Below are 22,308 nucleotides of genomic sequence, written 5' to 3' on the forward strand. Positions count from 1 at the left end.
AAGTTTATCTGCGTCGAATAATTTCAAGTGCGTAAATTTAGTCTAGGAGCAGTAAAGGTGTTTTTCTTGAAGATTACACTGTAGTTTTTGACTGATAAGTATTAAGGCAAGATGGGGGAATTGATTTTGCTAACATGGGGTTCGAATTTGAGTTAGATTGAATATTTCACCCGGGATGTCACCTTCAGGGTTGGCGAGCGGGCTGTTTCAACTTTGTGTTGGCGAGTTTGTTATTAGTCCCGGCATTAGGTGTGGGAGGCTAAGCTGTGATGTTTAGGGTAACTCACTAACTATTGTGGACGCGAACAAAACTTACTCTAACCCTACAATCTTGTGTAGGTTATTTCTAGGTTATATTAGGTTGGGTGGGTTCAGTTTATTAGAAAGAAAGAAGTTAATAAACATTACTGCTATTTCGTTCAGACTGTTATACTGTGCAAATGAAGTTGATACAATGTATAAATAATTCTCTTGAAAACCTGAATTATTAGACATGAAATTTCAAGACATTTTTGGTTTATTATATATTGGTTGTAGTTTATGTAAAAACGTAAGATCAGTAACAAAGTGGTGCTGGGCAGTGTTCGTGTCGCCTCCAACCACGTGTGACTCCCCTCATGTTTACTTTGGCTCGTGGCCAGTCACAATGTTTGCTGCTCATGACGTCACTTACGGTACTTCATTCACCAGGCTTGTAAAGTAATCGTCTCGTGATGTGTCAACAGCATATTACATATATATGTTACTGCAATACGATAATAACACTTATTCGTAATTTTAGATTCTATTTATCTACTGTACATAACAATTTTGCTGACAATCCATCTCTATTTGATCTAGTTGCCTCGTTCACAACTGGACGGACTCTGGACAGACAGGCGGAAAATCGGCATTCCTAAATCGATCTCCAGGGACAGCGAGGAACAATAAATGGATAGAGTTGTTTTAGTGACGACATGAACTACGTTGAGAGAATTTAAAGTTTATTATGCAATCATCGCAGTGTGTGTGTGTGTGTGTGTGTGTGTGTGTGTGTTATTCGTTGACTTTAAATCGAGTTCTCTTTAGAACCTTAGAACAATTGAAACAAGACACAAACCAGTGGTGTATTCTTGGAGTATTTTCATGATTTATAATACCAGTGAGTTTGGTTACGGTAGGGTTAGGTCAGGTCAGATTTTAAACCTTTTCCTACGGCAGATGTTAAGTTACGTCCAGGTTTAAAAAAAAAAATCACGTCAGTTTTCAAACTCGGGAGGAACCAAAATAGACCAGAAAGTGAGTTACGTCATTGATGGTACTTGAGTGATAATTAAAGAATCCCTTGAAGTTGTTGAAAGTGCTAACGTGCATTGAGAGAGAGAGAGAGAGAGAGTAACATCGTGTTCATTTCGCTATTCAAAACAAAAGAATAATCTAAGGCAATTTGTATGGCGTCACTCGAACAAAATCAACAGCAAAGCAACTTTAAAACACACACACACACACACACACACACACACACACACACACTGTCCTCTGTTGAGTGAACTGTAATAAATATAATGTTTTTCTGTCCGGTAATATAGAGAAACATGGTGGCCATCTTCCTGCTGGACCTGTGGGTGTTGTATAAATATAAGGATTAAAATATTCCTCTAGGCCTCGCGATGGCCTGACCGGAGGACGCTCGATCTGGATTCGTTGGTCCGACGGTTGATCCCGGTGTGCTTCGTGGTTGTTCGTTGAACCGTTGTCGTTCGCGCTTTGCGTTGCATTGAAAATTCGCGGGTTCGTGTTCGTTGGATGTATCGTCGTGTGTGCGTCGAAAAAATATCGTCGTTGCGTTCCGTTAAAAAAATCGTAGTTGCGAGTTCGTTGAAATAATCGTAGATGTGTGTGTTAAAAAATCGTTGATGCGTTGGAAAAAAAAATAACGTCGCGTGTTCGTTGAAAATTGTGCAAGGCTGTGTGTGTGTGCGCGCGCTTTATTTGCTCTACGTGTGTATGTATGTATGTGTGTGTGCTTCATTTATTGTCCATTTTAGGTGAGGAAACTCCAATACGCCGGTACCTTCTCTCATTCATTTTGTCATCAGTTAAGGGGAAAAACTCACCTCAATCAATCATCAATTAAAGGGCAAAAAATGTACACCTGAATTAATCATTAATTAAGGGGGAAACCTAACCTGAATCGCTCATCAGTCTTTGCACCTGAATGGATCATCTACTGCAGAGGGGAAGGAAGGTAGTCAGGTAGTCATATTAGCTCCTGCAGGTGAGTTATTTTTTTTACCTGGGTGACGACGGCAACAGATTGATAATATATATTGTTATTTTTGTGGTGAGGAGAGGTTGAGGCGGCGCTGGGATAATGAAATATGGTTGACTTAAGGTGATTATAATAACGTTAAAATTAGCTCTATGTCCATAATGATAATAATTATATTGACAGTGTATTGGTACTGCTTAAGTGATACAAACGTTGATAGTGACTTGATGCAGTGTTCGTAATATTATGACCAAGTACCATTTTTAATTTTGACTTTTTTTTTTACATTTTGGAGTTGAGGAGTTTAACCTGTGATTGATTTTGTGATTAAGGATTTTATTTTTTCCTGTTATAAACGAATATGACCTTTATTTCCGTGTGATGGGTAGGTCTATATATGGTGATATGACCGCGTACATTATCAACAACAATGGTTACCTTAAAGTGGTAAATGTGGGTTAAGATAAATATAAACTTTGAGAACCCCTTACGTAATTTTACAAACACATAATAAAAGCAAACGTATAGAAATCTGATCGTAATTCTTAGACGCGCAAAAAAAATATTCGTAAAACCGGGGCGGTATTACAGATTCTTATTTTCCGGGCCACTTGACAAATGGCCCTTTTGCTTTAATAGAAAAATGTCCGAACCGCGTGTTTCTCATCCGTCTTATTTTACGTTGTGTGTTTGTGTTTAAATTCCAGCAATTCTGAACACAAAAATAGGAAGGTTAAAAGAGAACGCGGTGGTATTTATTGACAATAGACCAAGATACAGGCTATTAGGTTATATCAGTAGCCGCCCCCCCCCTCCCCTCCTTCCCCCCAGCAGCCCATCAGCGATAAGGAACGAGTCTGTGTGGTAAATTATCCTACTGTTATTACCGTAACAAACTGTACGGCGGCCACGGATACAACCATCACGTTTGATTTGTACGGCTGTTACTGTTTATATATGTATTTAATTTTTATATTTCTCGTACTTTTGTGTGTGTGTGTGTGTGTGTGTGTGTGTGTGTGTGTGTGTTTCTTTTACAGCTTAACTAGTATTAAGCGATTGTGTAAAGACGTATCATTGGCCGAAGGAATTTGTGAATGGCGAATCAATGACCATCAATGAACATCATCATCACCCGTGCCGTAGCTATTGAGAGGTGATGGTGGTGTTGGGGAGACACGAGTTACATAGGAGGGAAGGTGAGGGTGGGGACGAGAAGTGAGGGTGGGGAGGAGAAGTGAGGGTGTGGTGGTGAGGTGAGGGTGTGGTGGTGAGGTGAGGGTTGGGTGGAGAGGGTAGGGTGGGGTGGTGAGGTAGAGAAGTGAGGGTAGGGTGGAAAGGCAAAGAGGTGCGGTGAGGGACAGGTCAATGGGTGATCAGGTCAGGTCAGCCGAAGTGTAAGGTGAGGTCAAAGTATGATAGCTGAAGGTCAAAGACGTCAAGGTAGGAATATATGAATGACGGAAAGTGCAGTAGGGACAAGGAGGAAATAAAGTAGGGGCAAGGAGGAAATAAAGTAGGGGCAAGGAGGAAATAAAGTAGGGGCGAGGTAGGGACCAGGAAGAGACAAGGTGAGGGCAAGGTATAGACGGGCATGCCTTGGGGTACGTAAGTTAGGAGGAGAAACAAGAGAAGTCGTGGGTATTTTTACATGGTGGCTAGTGTATTAGGGTGGGTCCCGTGCCTCTGTACCTTACCTCTTTCCCTCCCACTTTCACCCCCCATTACATATCGGTCTCTACCTCACCTGTCGTCGTTTCCTCGTACGCCTTCCTTCACCACCACCACCTCCTTCTCCTCTTCCTCCTCTACATCCAAACACTTGCGACCGTAGATTCCTCCCGTCAAATCTCACTCGGTGCTGACTTCCTGACAGTGCCACCAACTTCATTATCACCACTATGACCACCATCCACATCACCATGACCTCCATCCTCACCACCATCCACACCACCATCTTCACCACCATCCCCACTACCTTCAGCCTCAGTCGTGTAAACTTCTTGGGGTAAAGGTTTGTGTGTTGGGCCCCCTCCTCCTTGCTTTCATCGTCCATTTAATGGTTTATACCTGCGTCTTCCTTCCTGCTCTGTAATGTACCCAAGTAACTCTTTTGTTTGTATCCCGTGGCTTCGGAGGGGGATTTGTAAATAGTGTGTGTGTGTGTCCGTCCCCCCGTCCGTCCGCGTGTATGCAATAATTCGAACTAACAGAGATAAATTGTCCTGCAAATTGTTTGGATATAACCCAGCCACGGATGAACTGAACTGTCATTATTTCTCTATGTATCCGAAATATTATAGATTATATCTTGAAAAAAACATTAACAGCAAAAACAAATAGGCTAGTTGAGACATACACATGGCCAGGTGAAGCCGGTGGTCATAACTGCTGGGTAAACTAACAGTGCTTTCAGAGAGCTTTTAGTCTGGGCGTTTTAACCTTCCGCTCTGACCCAAATCTCACGTCCAGGTGTCGGCCAAACGCGATCACTGGTGTCGTGTTGTTAGCCCATGAGTGTGTAGTGTTACCTGACCATAGCCCGTTAAGCTTTGAGATACCTGGGTGAAATACTTAAATACACTCATATACAGTAAACATACGTGTACACATGTATCATAGTTATATACTGTGCATGCATTCATATATAATGTGTGTGTGTCTGTGTTTGGGATTATGGAGTGTTGGAAACGTAAGTCTTGACACGTGTCGCTTGGTAATAATATACTGTAAGGGTATAATTCAAAGGGTAGCTTGTTGGAAATGTTTAGGGGACATGTCATAATAGGTCTTTAGCTTGGAATGCGCAAATGGCCATGTCACACACCGGCTCGTACCTTGACATACCTGTTAGTACCTGAGAAACGTGTAAAGGGAGGAGGGGGACACGTGAGGAGACACGGATTTCATTGATAATTTACCTTGGAAATGTATAACCGGACATGTGGTTCATAGGGACATGCTTATAAGTTTAGCTGGAAACGTATAAGGTGGGAAATGCAACACGTAAACTGACCGCTTGGAGAGGCACGCAGGAGAACGGGGTGAAAATAGCCCCTGGGGGAAGTGAGGAGGTAGTTTATGAAGCAGTTTAAGTCAGTCAGTTTGAGCCGTCCGTCCAACCTGAAGTGTCTCGGTCGTATTTCTGTCTGTGTGTGTGTGTGGTTTTCAAGCTGCAGTCTGTGGCAGTGTTTGTTTTTTAAAGTGTGGCATCTCCCTTGATGTTTATGATGGGGGCACTACCTCAGATGCTCCTGTCTTCAGGCAACACTGTGACTGATTTGATGCAATAAAACCACACACACACACTCACACAAGTTGTCAGTGGCTGGCAGCGGTGCCCACATTCTTGGTGAAGCAGCTCTGCCTCCCTCTGGTTATTAATTACCACCACTACCAGAGGCTCCTGCTGCCCTGCCCTGCCCTGCCCTGCCCAGTCTCTCTCTCTCTCTTAATCTGAAGTTTATTCGATTAGCTTAACTTTAACATTGAACCTAACCTAACTTACCATGGCCTGTGTTTTCGAGGAAGGATAGGATATGGCCCCCTATTCCCTACTATGTGTTTTTGTGTCTTGTCTTCCTCGCTTGCATGCTTGACTTGCTTTCTTATTTTTTCACGTCTTCCTTCCTTGCATCCTCTTCACTTTTTGTCTTTCCTTTCTTCCCTCTTCTCTCCCTCCCTCCCCCGCCGCCTTTATGTTCGTAAACTCTTGGCTGCCTTCCTTATTGTTTTTGGATATAACGCTGTCAGTTTTATTACACAGGGTGAAGGATGTTGTAGGGGGGTGTGGGGTGATCCCTTCCTCATTCTTATTTTGTGGGGCGGAAGTGATGAGGGTGTGTCGAGGGGTGGGGGTGCTGACTGGTGGCATTGGAGTAGGAAGGAAAAAAAAACCAGATTTATTTATAAGGAAGGGAGTTCTAAAAATATACACCATTTTTTTAATTTGGTCATTTGAGTCGGGAATCAAGATATGCTTCCGTTTGTACTTGGGGGTCTGTGTGTCTGTACTTGGGGTCCGTGCGTCTGTACTTGACTCCCAGTTATGTACCCTGTATCTTGAGAACGAAATTGAGCTTGTGTTCTGATATTTGGCACCATACTACCCCACGTGGACCTCTTGGATTGGCTCGATAATCTCTCTCCCGTCTCTCTCTCTCTTCCCCGCCTCTCTCTGAAGGTTAATGGCCAGAAGAGAATGTAATTTTCCTATTATCATCCCATATCATTGGAAGACTCGGCGGTGATATATCTTTAATAGGGGGGGAGGATGAGGACTGGATGACTATTTTTATATTCTTGATCCGTTTTATTGTATACTTAAATATCTACTAAAGAAAGACAACTAAGCTTTGATGCTTTTGTTGTCAGAGATAAGTGGTCCCGCTAGCTAGATGAATGGAGACTGGGGGAGGGGTGACCGCGATCCTTTTGAGATAAAGCTACTCGATCTTGTCTTGACCTAACCTAACCTATTCTGACCTGGTGATGACGTCACAGCATTTGGTGATGACTTCACAGCAGTTGTATTTATTATTTTTTTTTGGGAGTTTGGATTTCTTTGAAATTGTTGGATTTGGGGGGAAAATGTTCGAAATTCTTTGGAAATTTGTAGGAAATTATCCCTCTCCTCCTTTCCTATCACACCCCCTTCCTTCCCTCAATCTTTTCCATCTCCCTTTCCTCTCATCCCTTTTCTCTTATCCCTCACTCCTTACTTCTATCCCTCTCTCTCTTCTCCGTACTATCCATCTCCTCTCATACGCCTCCCCTCCTTCTCCATATCCCACTCCCCTCATCCTTCTCCCGCCCCCCTTCCTCCCCCTCTGCTGTAACTGAGAAATATCTTATATTTCGTCTTCAAGCTTCATGGTATAATAGCTACTGGCCATCCCTTACTTAAACACTCCTTCTTAAACTGTAGGCAGACGTGGAGGTGACGCTGAGGAGCTGTCTGGTTTAAGGGTGCCAGTAAATTTGTAAAGGACGATTAAGATGTGCAAAGTGTGCCAAGAAGGTGCCAAAGTTACAGGCGATGATTGGCGTTGATTGGGTAATAGGTTGTTAGTTATATATTTATGAGATTAATTCCGAGAAGGACGTCGTAGTTTTGAAGCGCAAGGTTGACTTAAGACGGAACTAATTATCGTGTGTGAGAATAGTTACTCCAGTATAAACAGACTTATGGTGGACTTTGTTGTTTGAAATTGAAAATTGACTGTTTAGACGTCAAACTGGAGGGAGACAACTGCCCAAACATCACCCTGGTGGGGAAAGACGTAAGTGCAATGAAGAAATTTGCGACGACGACGACGCAGACGTCACCGAACGACACGAGTAGCCTGAGCCTTTTCTCCTATGGTCGTTTTCGTCCCCAGAACCGCATGAACACCATCGAGTCCCGTCTGAAGGTGCTACAGGGGCAGGTGTCCGAGGCCGGCGCCGCCACCCCGCCCTCACCGACCTCCCCGGCCTTCCCACCTCCTGACACGGCGGGAGATAAGGAGAAGGTCGATCTGGAGAAGGCGGTGAAGCTGGCGAAGGAGGAGAAGGTGGCGATGTCGAGGACGGAAGCTAGTGTCCATGCCACGGGCACCACTGTTACCTCGAGTGTCACCTCAGTCATCCAGAATGTGATCAAGTTTGAAGGTGAGTGTTACCTGCTTCTCACTTTCTGGAGTAATTAGCTCAAGTATAAAGATGTCTATTTTCTTCTCAGGTGTTTGGGTTATGAGTCGAGTTCTGTTTTCTCTCTCTCACACAATTAAGTGACATTTAAGATTAAAATTAAGGAAGGTCGTATTTAAGGTAAGGTATTTTTAAGACCAGCATCAAGACAGGTCGTATTTAAGTGTAAAATGAAGGCAGATTGTATTTCACATTTTACCTCCGCTCCCGCATGTCATTTGTTTAACTGGAGTTCCTGTTTGGCCTCTACAGAGAGTGTCTTGAGTACCGAGGCTGGGTTGAGGCCCCCATCACCCCTTGTTTCTCCGCCTCACCACGCCCCAGACTCCTCACCCGTCCTCATCCTCGCCTCCCTGGACAAGAGCATCCTGCAGGTGAGTACATGCATCCTACAGTTTTTATCGTAGATTTGTTTTATCTGTTTTAGACCCTTATTTACCTCCCATATTTTATGTTGATGACCAAGGAACCCAGTAGGTAGGTTCATTTTCTCCGACTTTATTTCTTTAATAAACTGGAAAGAATTGTTATTAGTTTGTTCGGGATTTTTCGTTGTTATGTTTTCCAAGAACCGACGGACATTATTATTACATGGAGCTTAAAATTTGGGTTCTAGATGGAGCTTTAATTTTACTTTTGATTGTGAACTTTTTCTGCTTCGTGTATGGTAGGGGGAATTAGTTAAGTCTGCGGAGGGACTTTTTATATATACATGTGTGCTGATGTGACATTAAATGGAGGTATTATCCGTGTCTAGTAATTATCCGTGTCTGGTAATTATCCGTGACTGGTAATTATCCGTGACTAGTAGTTATCCGTGTCTGGTAATTATCCGTGGCTCATTAGGTAGTTGTTGATAGAGGATGGAACAGCTTGACTTCATCATAGCTCGACGGGGGAATGTATTGAGGAAGTGAAATCTGGTTAAATAATACTTATCGAAGGAGAGTGGAGTAACTTGTATATGTTTGTATGTATTCTGAAGAAGCCCATCTTGTGTGGGTTTGTTGCAGGTGAACTTTACGCAATTAATTAATCAAATAATCAATTTACCTGGTATAATTTATCATTTATCTTGGGAATTTTGTGGGTGTTACTGTAGGCCAAAGATCAGCTGGTTGACTTTTGTTAGTCTTGCCCGTGTAAAGGTGACGTCCTCCGCCGCCCACAGCACTTGGCTTTACTCGCCACACAGATAGCTTAGGATAATGGCCACTTTGGAGAACATTACGAGTCATCCCTGCTGCGCCTGCCACACGGTCATGGCGTCACCTATCACAGACACGGTAGAGATAAGATAATATCTCCCAAACCTCTCTCTCTCTCTCTCTCTTTCCACCTCCAGTATCTAGGTCTTTTAACACTATTCTAAACTAAGGATCAATCTCTGTCTTTATCTGTATCCTTGACTTAGCATAACGATATTGTAACTGGAGAATGGAAAGAGTTAGAATGATCATGCTTGGTGTGTTTATATTACGATGACCTTCCTAGAGCTACAGTATCTAGAATGTCATAGGTTAGCTGGGTGATAACTTAGGGGGGATAGGCTTTGAGATGTCACCTTGCTCGAGTGTAGTGTAGTAGTAGCGCTAATACGTTAACTCACCCATCATACATACTGTGGTGGTGGTGGTGTTTTAAAGAGGATTTCTGTCAGTCTCGCCGTCACTATCACCATTTACACTGTCAGTAGCACCATCAGGAGCGCCGTCTCCCTGTCTTCTGTCATTACCATCCCTCAAATACACCTCCTCCTCCTCAACACGTGGCCGCCAGACGCACGCACCCCCTTCCTCCTTCTCAACACATGGTCTGTGCTTACCGTGAGGCTTAGGCGTGTGAGTGATGGGATCCTTAACGAGGTAGTGCAGTGATGAGCCCTTACGAGATGGCACACTCTCTCCTTGGCTGACATATCGCACACAAGATGGCTGAGAGGGTGTGGTGGGTGAAGGGAGCGGAGGAAATGGGTGAGGGTAGTGCACGAGATAGCTGAGGTAGTGTGGTGGGTGAAGGGGGGTGGATGAAATGGGTGAAGGTAGTGTGGGTGAAGGGAGTCCATGAGTTGGCTGAGGGGGTGTGGTGGATGAGAGAAATGAACGCAAGATGGCTGCATCACTCCGAACCAGTTAAAGGCGAGAGAAGAAATTAGAAGATGGCTACATGGATGTCTGAAACAATTACGTATTTTGTTGAAGGAAATGGATGAAAAGTTGTAGAGTGGATAGGAGATGGATGAAAGATGACTGTACCGTATATTGGGTGTCTGAAAGAGTTACGTATGGATGACTAACTGAGTTTATGAGTCAAGGATGGAAGAGCAGTATCGCTTATGCTCTGAAATGCATCAAAATATAAAGCCCATATATCAGACGATTATCATCATTTAAGTACAGGTATAGAGTAAATACACCCACCTAACCTAACCTATCCTACCCTACCCTAACCTAACCTACCCTACCCTAATCTGCGAGATCCGACTGGTCAAAATGTAGGAATTTCCTCTCCTACGTGGTGCTTAATTGAGATATTAAGAGGCTCGACCGAAAGCACGCTCTACCGGCAATCAACACGTGGACGCCAACGTAAACAATCCTCGCTCACGTGCTGGGCCAGAATGTAAACAAACGCCTGTAGGTAGCGTAACGGAGTATTTGTTCGTTGTATTGACACACTGCACACTGGTAGCGAATGCACTGTTTTGGGAATTGTGGGTGGGTGGGAGGGGAAGGGGCGTGCTCGTGTGTGTGTGTATCGGTGTATCGTTCACTGTTGTAATTATGTCAAGTACTTCAACAGCGACGTGGGGAATAGACTGTACAGTATAGCTGGGTGTGTATGATAGATTACTTGTTATTACGTCGTGGTGGGGAGACTGTAGTGTAGGTATAGCCTGGTGTGTACTTCGGCCAGGACTGTAGAGAGAGGAGAGATCGTATTACAGTGAGTGTGGGTATATCGTGGCCGTGCTGTGATGCCTGGGCCAGCTGGGAGGAGGTGGGTGGGGGACGAGTGGCAGTGGGGGAGGACGAGTGTCAGTGTGGGAGGGATGGGGGTGGTGGGGGTAAGAGAAGGGGTGGGTAGTTCACCTACCACCAACTCATAACTTGGTGTCTTAAATTAGTCTGGAGGGTAGTGGGGTGGGAGGAAAGGGTGTGTGCGCAGAGGAAGGCCGGAAATGTTGTGCTTCGTTACATCAGCACTCCTCTTCTTCCTTCCTTCTTTCTTTTCCCCCCTCCCTCTTTCCGCGTCTATTCCACACTCCTTCCATCTATCCTCCTCCTCCTCTTATTCTACCACTCAATTTCCGTTGTCCATCCCTGTTGCTAGTGGTGTATATATATATTGTACCCCGTAATGGATACTCTCTCTATTTTCGTCAACAAATATGAGAGAGAGAGAGAGAGAGAGAGAGAGAGAGAGAGAGAGAGAGAGAGATCAGCGATGGGTGTCATTTTAGTGCGGGTGTAGTCGTGTGTTGTGAAGACTCTCTAGGTGTAGTGGGTGTAGAGGCATATACTGTTGGGTAATGGCTATAAGGTGTAGGAAGATATATTGAAGGTGATGGTGGGTTGTAGCGATAATCCTGGTTTATCTCACGTGTCAGGTGGTGGTGGGAAGGTGTAGTGAAGGTGTTAGGTGTAGCGGTAAATCAGATATAATTGGGTAAGTGCTTAGTCTCGCAGAAGTGTTGAATGCAAGGTGTCTGGGCTGGAGTGTTAGTGTTGGCTAAAATTGATTTATACCTTTTCAGCCTTTCATTAAGAGTAGCGAACCTTTCCTGTCATTTGATTCGAGACGGTACTTGATGTGGAGGGGTTATGGAGAAGTTGGTTTTGTTTTCGTGGTTAGACAGATATAGACAGACAGACAGACACAGATTGGGAAAGGTAGGAAATGTGTGTGAGTAATATGGGGAGGAGGTGGGGGTGGGGTGGGTGGATGGTCGTAGTGCCAGGCTGAGCTGTTACCTGTCACACCTCCATTAATATGCCTCTCTCTCTCTTTCTCTCTCTCTCTCTCTCTCTCTCTCTCTCTCTCTCTCTCGTGTTCGTTATTTCATTCCTGTGTATCTCCTCTCTTCCCTCTCCCTTTCACCACTTCATTCCATTATATTGCCTACTGTCCACTCGCCCCTCTCCTCCTCTTCCTCTCTATTTTCTTCATTTCTCTCTTGTTTTATAATCTTCCCTCCTCCTCCTTCTTCTTCTTCTTCCACTCTCCTTATTTCTTCTCCATCTCATATAGCTTTTCTTATTAATTGTTTTCATCTTCTTTCCATTATTCTTATTTCCCATGTCCCTCCCCTTTCCCTGTTTCTCAAGATTCCTTTTTATTTGTCTCCCTATTCTTCCTTCCTAGTTCTCTAATTCAATCTTCCATATCCTTCGTCTATTCTCCCTCTTCCTTAGTTCTGTACTCGTAAATATATATCTCTCTGTTTACTATTAGACACCATAGTACTCAATGGGAGGGTCTAAAGTACTCTAGTTCTTTTGGAATTTTTTTTTATCCCTTCTCGGCTGCTATACGGTGGTGGGGTATATTTGTCAGTTTGTTGTCTGTCCTTTGGTGTGTCTGTCTGTCTCTCTCTCTCTGTCTTTAGTGTGTGGTCCTAAATATTTATCACTGTAAAGTCCTGAGATTGAGTTTGGTAATATATATATATATTTTTTTGGGGGTATTCAGTTACGGAAGAATGAGTACTTGGACTCTGATGTTGTAAAGGCTGCAGGCCACTTATAATGTCTTGTGTCTTATTTTTAGTCTCGTTCAAACATCTTCTTTTCCTTCCTTTATCCTTCTCCTCCTAGTTTTCCTCTTCCTCCTCCACGTTTTCCTTTTCCTCCTATTATCTTCCTCCTCGTTTTCCTCTTCCTCTTCTCAGGCTTCAACCTCATGCTCTTCCTCCCCCTCCTCTTCCTCGTCATTCAAAGGAAAGCTATCCAAGTACCCTCAGCAGTAAGCTATCGCCCCGGGCTATATACCTTGTTGTGATATTCGCCCGTTGGAATACCTCGGTTTATGGCCTGTCCCCAACACTAAGAGAGAGAGAGAGAGAGAGAGAGAGAGGGGGAGAGAGAATTTAATACACACACACTCTCTCTCTCTCTCTCTCTCTCTCTCTCTCTCTCTCTCTCTCTCTCTCTCTCTCTCAAACGATATGCAAATGTAAAAAAAAATAGTCGTAGGAAATTGTGAAATAAAAGTGATTGAAAAACGCGAAATAAAAACGACTCGAGGAAAATACGAAATAAAGTTGACTTTGGAAAATGTGAAATGAAATTATATTGAGTAAAATGAGGAATATAATGACAAATAAGACTACGAAGAAACAGGAGATAGAGGAAGATTATTACGTTCATTAGACAAGCGAGGCGAGGTGCGGGCGTGTGTTTCTCAGTTCCATGAATTTTTGGGAAGACTGCGTAGTACTTCATGAATTTTAAGAAGGCGCACGATGGCCAGCAATATTTTACTCTCATTCTTTCTCTCTCTGTTTGTGTAAGAGACGCACAGTTGCCTCCATTTACAACGAGTACAGATGCTGGCGTGTTTTGTGAAATTTGGCACCACTGTGTTTGTTTACGTCATTGGAAAGCGAGCAGTATTGGCGAGTTACCCTGCTATATAGCCAGAAAGCAAGGGTAATAAATTAGCAGTCATCCTCTATCTTTAAATGCACGTATTTCCTGTAAGCTATAGTGTAACAAAAAAACAATGTATAATATCATAGGCTCTAATTTAATGTCTACTGGACGGTGACAGTGGCGACGTGATACCACATAAGGGGAGGAATTGGGGGGGGGGGGGTGGGGGTAGGGGAGGGTTTGGGGGTAGGGAGGGGCTTGAGGGAGGGACAAGTGCACCATATTGATGGGATATCACAATTTGTGAATGCATGTTCTGTAGCCGAGAGAAAATAGAGATAGAAATAGAGATTCGTCTCAGGTATGATTCGATACTTTGAACAGGTGCTTCAGTTATGCCAATACTGCTCGCTTTCCAATGACGTAAACAAACACAGTGGTGCCAAATTTCACAAAACACGCCAGCATCTGTACTCGTTATAAATGGAGGCAACTGTACACCCACTAAAAAATTATTCGGCACCCTTACGACGTGATACAATATGACACGGGTGCCGAATAATTTTTAAGTGGGTGTACATCACCTTCAAATTCATATCTCTCTCTCTCTCTCTCTCTCTCTCTCTCTCTCTCTCTCTCTCTCTCGGAGCTTGTGTTGGGCTGTGCCTTATCTCACCAGAACGAAAGTTTCCGCGATAAATTTTCTTCGTCTCAACTCAATTGTGATTGCAGGTGTGATTGCGATTCTGGCTGGGCGGGAATTCTCACAACTCCGTGCAATGAGATTTTTCCCCTGGATGTATACAGTATATGCCGCGTCGTAAAGATTCTTCTCTATATATTTTATCCTTTGAATGTGGCAGTTAAATTAAAAAAAAAATTCATACGTAAATTAAAAAAAATCGTACGTAAGTTCTAAAAATATTCGTACGTAAAATCTAAAAAAAAAACGTACGTAAGTAAATTCTAGACAAATTCGTACGTAAATTGTAAAAAAAAAATCGTATGTAAATTCTTCAAAAAATCGTACGTATACTGTATGGTTTTTCTTGGAACCTGGATTCAAATTTCTCTTAAAGTTTGTTCGGTATTTTTTTAAATTTTCTTTTTCGTTCTGATTCTTAAAAAAAAAAATCCCCTCATTTGGACCAGAGTTTGAATGATAAAAAAGTCTTATTTTTTCCAGGTCTTGGGTACTTTCCCCAAATTAATTCATCTGACTTTTTTTCCGTAAGTTTTCGAGGAATTATCTCATTAAGGTAAGAAGTCTTGATGTAATTTTGACTTTTTTTTTTATCGGGCATCTTTGTTTTGTTCCTTAAATGGACTATGTACTTGTGTTACCTCAGGACCAGATACATGAATGAAAATAATAACACACACACACACACACACACACACACACACACACACACACACACACACACATATTCACTTGAACATCAATATTATCACGTTGTTCCTCCTCCCATGATCGTAAATTAAACTTCGACAGATATTATAAAGAGGGAGACAAAGAGGAAAGACATTACATAGAAAATAAGAAAAGATAAGAGGGAGGGAGGGGAGGAAGGCAAGCTTGAGAAGGGGAAATAATTACACAGACGAATGAGAGGAGAGAGAGAGAGAGAGGGTTAGTGAACCGTGAAATAGAAGAGAATATGATAATTGTGTAAGAATGGATTGAATGCAAACTGTGTAAGGTGCATACATAATACACATACATGAATACAAACATACATAAATACATAATACACACATTCACATAGCTGCACTTAGGCACACAAGTCTTCAGTCAGCAAATATATTCACGGGAAGCAACAGACAGACAGACAGACAAAGACAGACAGACAAAGACAGACAGAAGAAATGTTTTTGGGACTGATGAGGGACAGATTACGTAGGTTGTGGTCGCCGTGTCGTTAGCGTGACAAGCGTGTGTTTGTTTGTTTTTTTGTTTTTTTTTGTGGCTCCGTCTGAGAATTATGGGAAAATAGAACACACAGAACTGGGGAAGATGACGTTGACAGGAGACACAGCTGAGGGTAATAATAGACTTTCTTTTAAGAGAGAGAGAGAGAGAGAGAGAGAGAGAGAGAGAGAGAGAGAGAGAGAGAGGGGATATAAAGACACACACACACAGCAAGGTTGAGAGACAGGAAGGAAGAGATGAAGAGAGAGAGAGAGAGACAACAAGAGTGAGGGCTGGGGTGGCCGTGTGTGACTTACTCACCGGCCAAGTTTGGTCTTATTGTGACGTCACAGAGGGGTCGGCCAGAGGGCTTGGCAGTCACTCCTGGGGTCGTGTACCACCACACCAATTTTACCTGGTTGTGATTGTCCATACACACACACACACACACACACACTGTTACGTGTCAAAGGGGTAAGGCTCGTAACAAACAACAAGTGAAGGTATTTAAAGAGAATTACAATATATGGATATTAAATTTGTATCGGGAACAACTCCAACTACGGTGTAATGTATGGATTGAATGCAGCCCCTTTTAATAACTGAATACTTGATGATTGGAGTAAAGAAACTTAAATAAAATGTATAACTATATTTACAAACGCTTTACCACTAATAACAAAGACAAAGCTAATCACATGAACATACTAGGTTACTTTAAGGTTGCCAATATCACTGACAACTAAATCAATAAATGATTCTAGAAACTAAATACATAGAACACCTTGAGTACTATCGTGGACAAAAGTTCGCTCCCTGTAGTGAAACTGAGACACGGGAATGAGTCTCCGAACTGACTTACCCTGATTGTTTTCTGGTGCGGGTGTGCTGTGCGGGTCGATACTGCTTCAGTTTGGGAAGGAGCGAACTTTTGTCCACGATAGTACAACACCCGATCGAAGACAGAAGTCAACTGACAACACAGGCCAGTGGTGGAGGTCCGAAGGTTACCCAAAGCTTATGTCCTAACTCAAAGCCACTCACTCACTCACTCACTCACATCCCACTGTAATTAGTTGTTTATATCATTGTCTGTCAGTCTAGTAAGTTGAGTCCATTTTGAACCACTAAAAAGAATCAGTTCGAAACACATGGTCGAATACGTTACTGTATAGAGTGGCGCGCGGGGAGGAGAGAGAAGCCTTTGGGGGGTGATGATTTATTTTCCAGTGGATGATTCTTCTCTGTGGTGGCTGAGGGGGATCAAATGGGTCTTAATACCCAAGAGGTCTTTGTCCAGTCAGACCTAGCCATTAGGATTAACTTCTCGTTGTAAGGGGGAGTTAGTTGTAAACGGTCTTAGTTTTAAGGGGACCCATTTGTAGGAGTCCTAATTTTAAGGGGTCCCATTTGTAGGAGTCCTAATTTTAAGGGGTCCCATTTGTAGGAGTCCTAATTTTAAGGGGGTCCCAATGTTAATGGGGACCTAATTGTAAGGGGTCTCAATTGTAAGGGGTCTCAATTTTTAGGGGGTCTCAATTGTTGGAGTCCCAATTTTAAGGGGGTCCCCATTGTAAAGGGTCTAAATTGTACGAGGTCCCAATCCTGAAGGAGAGTTGCATTTCTTGTTTGTTAGTGTTGGCAAGGGGCGTGATCCTATACCTCAGTCATATAGCCACCCTTACAATCCCTGTTTGTTATCGGAATGAAGACCTCGGTAACGGTGCTTCATAATCCCTGGTAGTTGAAGCATCAAAATAACAAGGAACTAAAACCGGGTTATTGAATAAGTCCCAGTAAGTCGTGTTTACATACCAGTGCACCTGTTTTACGGAGGATTTTTGTGTGTAAATATGTGATTGCGTCGTTTAATTTTTACAAGTGTTTGAGTGTTTATTTACTTTTAAGAGTATATGAGCTCGAATTCGTGTCCTCCGGAGTCTTTGTAACGGGTTCAACATAAACATGGATGCCGGTGTGTTTGGATGTTAATAAGCATGGTACTGATCACTGTGGGGGTTGTTTACACTCAGTTTCCCTTTAAATGCCTTTGTTTATCTCTGGGTTAAATTACTTGAATCAGATCAGTTTGTAAAATTCTCTAACGTGAGTATCAGATGTTGCGAGACTTAATCATTTCAGGACGATAATCTAAGCTCCTGGAGGATGTTGGGTTAACTTCATGGTGGTGATCAATGTCTGTAATGGTTTAATGTGTTCACTATGTAACTATATCCTTTCAGACCTAATATTTACATAAAAAATCAGATAAAACTACTGAATTCTCCTTTTGGAGGGGGCATTGAGCTTGAGAGAGTATGGATGTTGGTCGGAAGCTGCAGGTACTGTCACCATGTTCTTTAACGCGCTGAGCCTCCTTTGAAAGATTATATCATCCCTGAACCTCGTTAAGAGTGATATCATGTGTCAGATGAGCGTGTAAGATAGAGATACCTTTACTACGAGGTTGGCAGATGGTGATGGTGGTGGTGGGTCGGGGTTTTCAGAGGTTGATATTTTCCTCCGCGTGGTAATGGGGTTTGGTTGTGGTTAAGTCTGTTGAGTACGGTCATATTTGGTTTTAATGGAGGCTACGTGGGGTAATGTTTTTGAGAGAGAAAGAGATTGCAGAAAGGAGAATAGAATTGACGAAAGGAAAGGGGTTGAAAAAAATGCGAGAGATGACAAGAAGAGAGACTGGTGGAGAGAGATATGGGTGAGGAATGAGAGGGGGAGGAGAAGGAAGAGAGATAAGAAGAGTTGATTATGATCCTGTGACATTTAACTGGCTCGTGTATAGAGGTTTTATCTGTCACTGGAGAAGCAGGTGTTGAAGAAGGTGAGATGGGGAGATAAAAGAGACAACAGGAAGATTGAGAGACAAGTAGGTAGGTAGATTAAGAGTTGGGGGGCTGAGAGACGAGAGAAGGAATAAGGGAGATAATGCAGATGAAAGAAATTGAAAGAAAGATTGAAGGGTTGGAAAGAGACAGGGCATGTTGAGAGAAAAGTGTGGGGGAGACAGGTGATATTGAGAGAGACGGGGGGCGGGAAATGCAGAGATATAGTGTTCGTGGAGGCAAAGGAATGGGTGGAATAGAGATATCAGAAGATGGGAGGGAGATGCCACATTCTTGGTACACTGTTGAAGAAATAAATACTTAAGGTTGTTTTCTGACAGTGCCTCGCCCCCGTCTAGTTGCATTATTTCCATTTGGCACTGTCCTTCTCCGTCTGGCAGTGTTCCATACGGTTTGGCACTGTTTTACCTCGTCTGGCAGTGTTGCATTCTATTTTATTTTTTACTACAACACCCCCGTCTGCCTGTGTTATGCTTGTACCGTGAGTGTCGTGTCCCTTCAAACAGTGTAACTACCAATTGGCACTGTCCCCTCCCCTCCCCGTTGACACTGCTCCCTCCCCGCCTGACACTATCCCCCACCTCGCCTTGTCTGACACTGCCCTCGCCCCGCCCCGTCTGACACTGCTCCCGCCCCGCCCCGTCCCGTCTGGCAGTGCCCCGCCACCTCTTCCTTGTCGCCCTCACCTAAGGTCACTCACTATCTGTCACGTCAACATGTTGGAAACCACCCCTCTTCAAACCTCTTCACCCCACCCTATTCAGTACCACACCCTATCCCATACCACGTATTTTTACATTTATCACCAAAGACCTTCCGTGATGTAAGACCTTTCCTGTGAGGTATATTTAACACACTATATATATATTACTAGGGCAAATAATTAACGCCTATGCCTGACGATGGATCAATTCTCAGGCCCAAACTACTATATATTTCACGTATTTTCTGTTTTATACTTTTTTTTTTAGTTTCTGATTGGTATTAATGTTGAAAAAGTTGGATGAAAGTTTCTCGGCGACTGTGATAAAAACGAGTAAAGTTGAAGGGGGTTTTGTTGTGGTTGGGAGTTTGTTTTGTGGAATGATGTATCTTTGGGGCCGAAGCAATTTCCTGGTCTGGGCTAAGGACTCGAACAAATACTATTTTTTTTTTTTTTAAGACTGAAACCGCCTCTGATTTAGTTAGGTTAGGTGCTAGGGAGTGTGGATGAGTGAGAGACGGAATGAGTGTGAGGGAGGAAGCAAGTGAGTTTGATAGCTTGTGTGCGTGCGTGCTTATGTATGTGTGTGTGTGTGTTCATGTGCGTGTGTGTGTGTGTGTGTGACGGTACAGGAATGAGGGGTTGTGTAGGGGACGGCTGGTGGCATATGACAGGCATGAAGGCTGGCATGGCAGATGTGGGTGAACCCTAATCCGGCATCGGCGCTCGTAAATATTTCATGTGGCAGCTGAGGATTATGTGAATTAGTTAAAGTTCAATGAGGTTAATAACACGAGTTTAACATTTGCGAGTACCGGGGGTGTATTTGTTATAGTTATACCTGGTGTGTGAGTGTGTGAGAGGAGGAGGAGCTGGTGTTAAATATTTGCGTGCCATCTTTTAGAGTGTGGGAGGTAAAGTGAAAGATTATAAGCGACCACACATAAAACAGTGAGGTATGAACAAGGTGTATTTACTGTAGCTCACCTCCCCACGTGCTGACCCAATATTTACCCTGAGGAGTGACTCGAGAGAAAAACGATAGACAGGCAAAACATTTGTTCATCTTCCCTCACCCCCACCCCTACCACCCCACCCCACCCCACCCCACCCCACACCCTACCCCACCCACCCCTACTACCCCACCCCACCCACCCCACCCCACCCACCTACCCCACCCACCCCACCCCCTCCCTAAAAAAAATATATTCAACATACATGAACTTTGAAAGTCCATAAAGAAAACGTATGTGGTTGAGTTGAGAGAAATGACGTGTGGAATGTGTTAGAAATATAGGGAGTGGGAGAGCTGTCAGGAGGTGGTGATGTGTGTGTGTGGGAGGTAGGTGTCTAGACCAACAGGAGAGCGAGTGAATGATTGTGGAGGTGACAAGGTCGTGGTGTCAACAGGGTGTGGTGCATCTTCATGGCTCCTTGATGTGAGTGTAGAGGGTTAGTGACAGGAATGATTTGGTTGGATACTAGATATTTTACCTCTTGATAAATCTGCTTATATACCGGGACGCTTTTAGTACAGTGGGGTGGAGAAAGAGAGGTAATTAGACATGTATATACAGAGAATCTTGTGTTGGTGAGGAGCAAGGTAGGATCATCGGATACTTGAAAAGGATCTGTGGTCTAGAGTTCTTTGGGTAAATAGTTGGTGGGAAGTGTACACCGACAGTTCCAAGGTGGTGGTAGTGGTGGTGGTGGTGGTGGTGGTGGTGGTCGTGGTGTTTGTATACAAGAGAGTCAGATTGGATAGTGGGCAGCTGAGGAGGGTTGAGAATGTTAGGTATTTAGGTAGCATTCTTATTCCTCCAGCTTGGGCAAGGGGATATAGCTGTGTGTGTTATGTTGTTTTGTGTGTAGATATATATGTTGTTTTGTGTGTATGTTTTGTGTGTAGATATATGTAATGTGTTGTGTAGTGTGTGGGTGTTTTGTGTGTGTATGAAGAGAGAGATACAAGTTCCCTGCAATCAAAAGTTATCTGTCTTTCATTAAAAGTTTGTAAAATCAACTCCTCCAAAAAAAAAAAATCCACAGAATTTAACGAAACTCGGAACAAATAAATTTATGTGAATGGATGACATACACAAGACAAGATGGTCCCAGTCCGGCTAATTTTTTTTTTTAATTGTTATGCGTCTTTGTTGTTCAGTAAGCCGGAGCTGCGGGAGAGACAGGGATGTAATGTATGTATCACCCCTTCAGATAACTCTTTTTAATTTAGTGATGGTGAAGGAACGACCGCTGAGGTATATATATCATAGGAAGGGAGGGGGTGAGGGGGGGGCTTGTCATGTTGAGGGAAGCTAATGAGTGTATGTGTGTGAGTGTGTGTATACATTGGGCTACATTGTGGACATTTAAATTTACAACATAGAGAAAGATATAGTACAATAATAGTGGTTTCCAGAAGGTAGTAGCATCAAGTGGGGTCTCGACAAGCGGTGGAAAAGAAGACACAAGTGCATATATGAATAAGGTGGAGGAGAAATAAAAGTGAGGGAGTAGAGCGAGGGTGAGGTGAAGTGGCTGAGTGAACGAGCATGTAAGGGTAGGGAGGGTATTAGCTTTGAGGTGTGTATGTGGTGCATGACATTGGGGTACTTGCTTTTACCAGACATCCATCCCATTGCTGCAGGATAAAGGGAGATAGTGTATTGGGTGTATTTACGATTTTTTGGGGGGTAAAGGGAAGGGTTGGGGGATGTTATGTATTGGTAAGGGGGATTTAGTGTAGGTAAATGTAGTAGTGGTAGTAAAGACCCGAATTTATTGTCAAAGAACCAGGAATTTGAGACGAGTTTTGTATGTTAGGATGAAGATATTGTGGGGAGGTATTTTATGATAAAACTCCATATATCAAGGACAGACACACACACATAGAAAGGTCTTGTGTGTTGGTGACGTGGACATTTGAACTTGAGTGTGGCATCCTGCAAGGGGGATATCCCTGCCAGGTGTGAATATCTTAGCACCTCTTGGGTCTTCCTCAAGATCAAGGGGTTTTAACCTTCCTACATACCGACTAACTCCTAAAGGCTCGCCGGAATGTTAGACACACCCTTGAATTTACGAAGCGTAACTCTTTTCTTTTCATTAACTTGAGTCAGGAAAATGGGGGAGTTACGTGCATATTCATGGTCATCCACTTCGTCCATATTCATCCAGGCTACTCGTGTCCTTTTACGTTTATTCCAAGTATTCAACAGTTTCAACAGCTTGATCATCATGAAATGATTCGCTACAAGTGCGTCGAATACCGCTTTGAGCAGCCACCAGATGGT

The 22,308-nt window shown here is 43.3% G+C and overlaps 1 protein-coding gene across 1 annotated transcript in view; it reads left to right on the forward strand.

Annotated features, from left to right (window-relative positions):
* The window catches only part of LOC121857283 (dystrophin-like), a 173,012-nt gene that overhangs the window by 120,575 nt on the left and 30,129 nt on the right, over positions 1-22,308 (forward strand). The window contains exons 47-48 of the mRNA XM_042353273.1: positions 7,633-7,903; positions 8,195-8,316. Of these exons, the coding sequence (XP_042209207.1) occupies positions 7,633-7,903; positions 8,195-8,316 (393 nt within the window). The remainder of the gene's footprint in view (positions 1-7,632; positions 7,904-8,194; positions 8,317-22,308) is intronic.

This window comes from Homarus americanus, unplaced genomic scaffold (genome assembly GCF_018991925.1).
Source record: "Homarus americanus isolate GMGI-L3 unplaced genomic scaffold, GMGI_Hamer_2.0 scaffold20465, whole genome shotgun sequence".
Taxonomy (NCBI): Eukaryota; Metazoa; Arthropoda; class Malacostraca; order Decapoda; family Nephropidae; genus Homarus; species Homarus americanus.